At 39.2% G+C, this 3351-nt stretch overlaps 1 protein-coding gene across 2 annotated transcripts in view; it reads left to right on the top strand.

Annotated features, from left to right (window-relative positions):
- LOC103601794 (zinc finger protein 175-like) overlaps positions 1 to 3351 on the top strand; it is a 30234-nt gene that overhangs the window by 11995 nt on the left and 14888 nt on the right. For both annotated transcript variants that reach the window (XM_008586216.1, XM_008586217.1), the window contains exon 5: positions 1980 to 2047. In XM_008586216.1, the coding sequence (XP_008584438.1) occupies positions 1980 to 2047 (68 nt within the window). The remainder of the gene's footprint in view (positions 1 to 1979; positions 2048 to 3351) is intronic.

The following is a 3351-nucleotide window of genomic DNA, read 5'->3' as shown; positions in this document are numbered from 1 at the left end:
CGGTACGGGCGCGACACCAAGGGTTGCGATCCCGTTACCGGTCAGTAAAAAAAACAAAAAGGAAAAAAAAAAAAAAGAAGTGGAAGCAATCCAGTTGTTCATCAACAGATGAATAAACAAAATGTGGTGTATACATATGGTGGAATACTATTCAGCCTTAAAAAGAAAGGAAATTCTGACACATGCTACAACATGGATATTCATTAAAAGACATTATGCCAAGTTATATACAACCCAGATATAAAAGAACAAATATTGTGTGATTCTGCTTATATGAATGTATTAGTCTGTTTCTATTGCTCATAACAGATATACTTGAAATTGGGTAATTTGTAAAGAATATTTATTGCTTCCAGTGTCAGAGGCTCAGAAGTTCAAAGTTCAGGGAACACGTCTGGTGAGAGTCTTGTTGGTGGGTGTCACATGGCAGATGGCAGAAGTAGAGAGCTAACTCCTCACTCCTCCTCCTTTTAAAGGCCTCAGAACCATGCCCATGACCACAATTAAACCATCAATAGATTAACATATTTACTTGGGCATGGTCCTCACAATCTAATCGCCTCTTCAAGGCCCTACCTTTCAATTACCATAATAGGGGACCACAATTCAATCTACAGCAATGAGTTACTTAGAGTAGTCCATCCATAGAGACAGAAAATGGAATGGTGGTTGCCAGAGACTGAGGGAGAAGGGGGAAATGGGAATTTTTTAATAGGTACAGTGTTTCAGTTTTGCAAGATGTACAGTTTCTGGAGATTTGCTGCACAACAATGTGAATATACATAATGCTACTGAATTGTACACTAAGAACTGAGTGAGATGGTAAATTTTATGTGTTTTTTATCGTAATAAGAAAAAGTTAGCAATAAAACTTTAAAAGGTTCTCATTTAAAAAAGAGTGTAAGATAAATGAGGGTTTTGGACAGGGCAAGAGTCTGGGATACAGTTTATGGAAGTGACTGAAAGAGAAAAGAAACTAGATATGATGGTCACATCATACCCAATATTTAAATCTGGTAGAATAAAATAATAGTAAAATTTAGTAAGTATATTATTTTTATTGAGAATCCACTGTGTTTTGTGCACTATGCCAGAAAATTAGATGATCAAGGACTCTCATTCTTGGCAAAAAAAAAAAAAAAGTATACTAAATTAGCATAAAGCTGAAAGTTCTAAAAAGAGACCAATTAAGTTCTATGGGAGATGGATGAAACACATTCCAGGGAACAGCTTGCTTGTTCAGTCTTGCAGTATACCTTTCTTGGGATATCCATATATTTCTAGGTTCAAGAAAAAAAAAAAATTGCAGTTTTATGGAAAGTTTGAGAGTTGTGGCATAGGCATTCTTTCATTGCTTGGCCATGTCAGGATAGCTGTTGCTTCAGTAGTTTTCCAAAGGATCTAGAAGACTGAGGGTTTGCCACTGTTTCTAGCAAGATAGAGAAAATGGGGAGTTTGATGAGGATTGAGATCTGAGAGCTAATGAAGACCTCTGCAAAGCTCCCTCCTTCAAGCATTGGCTAGCCACCAGTGTTGCCCTGTAACACTGTTTTGTCCTGTAGTTACTATACTAGATGGGTCTCTAGACTGCCTGTGTAAGTGGAACCAGGTTGCCTTTATTCACATCTAATTTTCCTCAGAGATTAGCAAAGTGATATTGGCCAATGACTTAACCATTCCGTGCTTCCTTTTCTTTATTTGTAAAAGAGGAACATGAATCATAGCTACCTCCTGAGGTTCTTATGAGGATTAAATGAGTCTATGTGTGCATCACATAGGCCATTGCCTGGCACATGCTAAGACTACATAGATGAGTGCTTGCATGTAGAAATGGCTATGTGAGGTTCGTGTTCATTCTCAACATCATGAGCACCATTGTTACATGACGGAGATTTCCCTGTGTTAAGTGCCAACCAGCTCCTTGATTCCTTCCCTGTTCTGTTCATTGTGTGTATTTCATCTTCTCTTTCTTCTTCTAGAAGGGGAATTTGGGCTTGAAACCCCACAACAGAAAATTTCTGAGAAAGCTTCGTTTCAAAATGATATGGTGAGTGAAGTCACAAGAGATGGCTCATGGTGTTCCATTTTAGAAGAACTTGGGCAGTATGCTGACCATGCAGAAAGAGATCAGCAAAATCAAAGTAAATTTTCACATCATGGTGCTTTCCTCAACGAGAAAACATTGAACACAGAGTGCACTTGTGATTATAAGGACCCTGGAAAAATCAGTAATGTGAGGCCCCACCTTGTTTCATTACAAAAAAGAACTCATAAATGTTGCTCATTTACAAAAAGTGTGAAGCCTAAACTAGAAATTGGTCAAAATCAAAGCAATGGCACAAAACAGCTTGATGACATCATTGGATCTGGTCAGGTGTTCACCCATAGCTCTTCTAATGCTTGCAGTAAGAATATTCATACAGGAGAGAAATTATGCAAAGGTAATCAATGTAGAAAAGTCTGTGACCATAAACAATCACTTATACAACATCAAATTCATACTCAGGAGAAACTGCAAGAATGTACTGAATGTGGGGGGAACTTTACCCTGAAACCACACATCCTTACCCAACAGAGAATTCATAGCTTAGAAAACCCCCATGAATGCAGCAAATGTAAAAAAGCCTTCACCCCACAACCAAAACTCAGTGTATATCTGACAGATCATACAGATAACATACCCTATATATGTAAGGAGTGTGGGAAGGTCTTTATTCAGAGGTCAGAGTTGATTACTCACCAGAAAACTCACACTAGAAAGAAGCCCTATAAATGCCATGAATGTGGGAAAGCCTTTTTCCAGATGTTATCTCTCTTCAGGCATCAGCGAACTCACAGTAAAGAAAAACTCTATGAATGCGGTGAATGTGGCAAGGGCTTCTCCCAGAACTCGACCCTCATAATACATCAGAAAATCCATACTGGTGAGAGACAGTATGCATGCAGTGAATGTGGGAAGGCCTTCACCCAGAAGTCAACGCTCAGCTTGCACCAGAGAATCCATTCAGGGCAGAAGTCCTATGTATGCATTGACTGTGGGCAGGCCTTCATCCAGAAGGCACACTTGATTGTACATCAAAGAAGTCACACTGGGGAAAAACCTTATCAGTGCCGCAACTGTGGGAAATCCTTCATTTCCAAGTCACAACTTGATATACATCATCGAATTCACACAGGGGAAAAACCTTATCGATGTAGTGACTGTGGAAAAGCCTTCACCCAAAAGTCACACCTCAATATACACCAGAAAATTCATACTGGAGAAAGACACCATGTATGCAGTGAATGTGGGAAAGCCTTCAACCAGAAGTCAATCCTCAGCATGCATCAGAGAATTCACACAGGAGAGAA

Source organism: Galeopterus variegatus, unplaced genomic scaffold (genome assembly GCF_000696425.1).
Source record: "Galeopterus variegatus unplaced genomic scaffold, G_variegatus-3.0.2 Scaffold3885, whole genome shotgun sequence".
In the NCBI taxonomy this organism is placed as follows: Eukaryota; Metazoa; Chordata; class Mammalia; order Dermoptera; family Cynocephalidae; genus Galeopterus; species Galeopterus variegatus.
The sequence above is the reverse complement of the archived record's forward strand: the minus strand, read 5'-3'. Positions and strand labels throughout refer to the sequence as shown.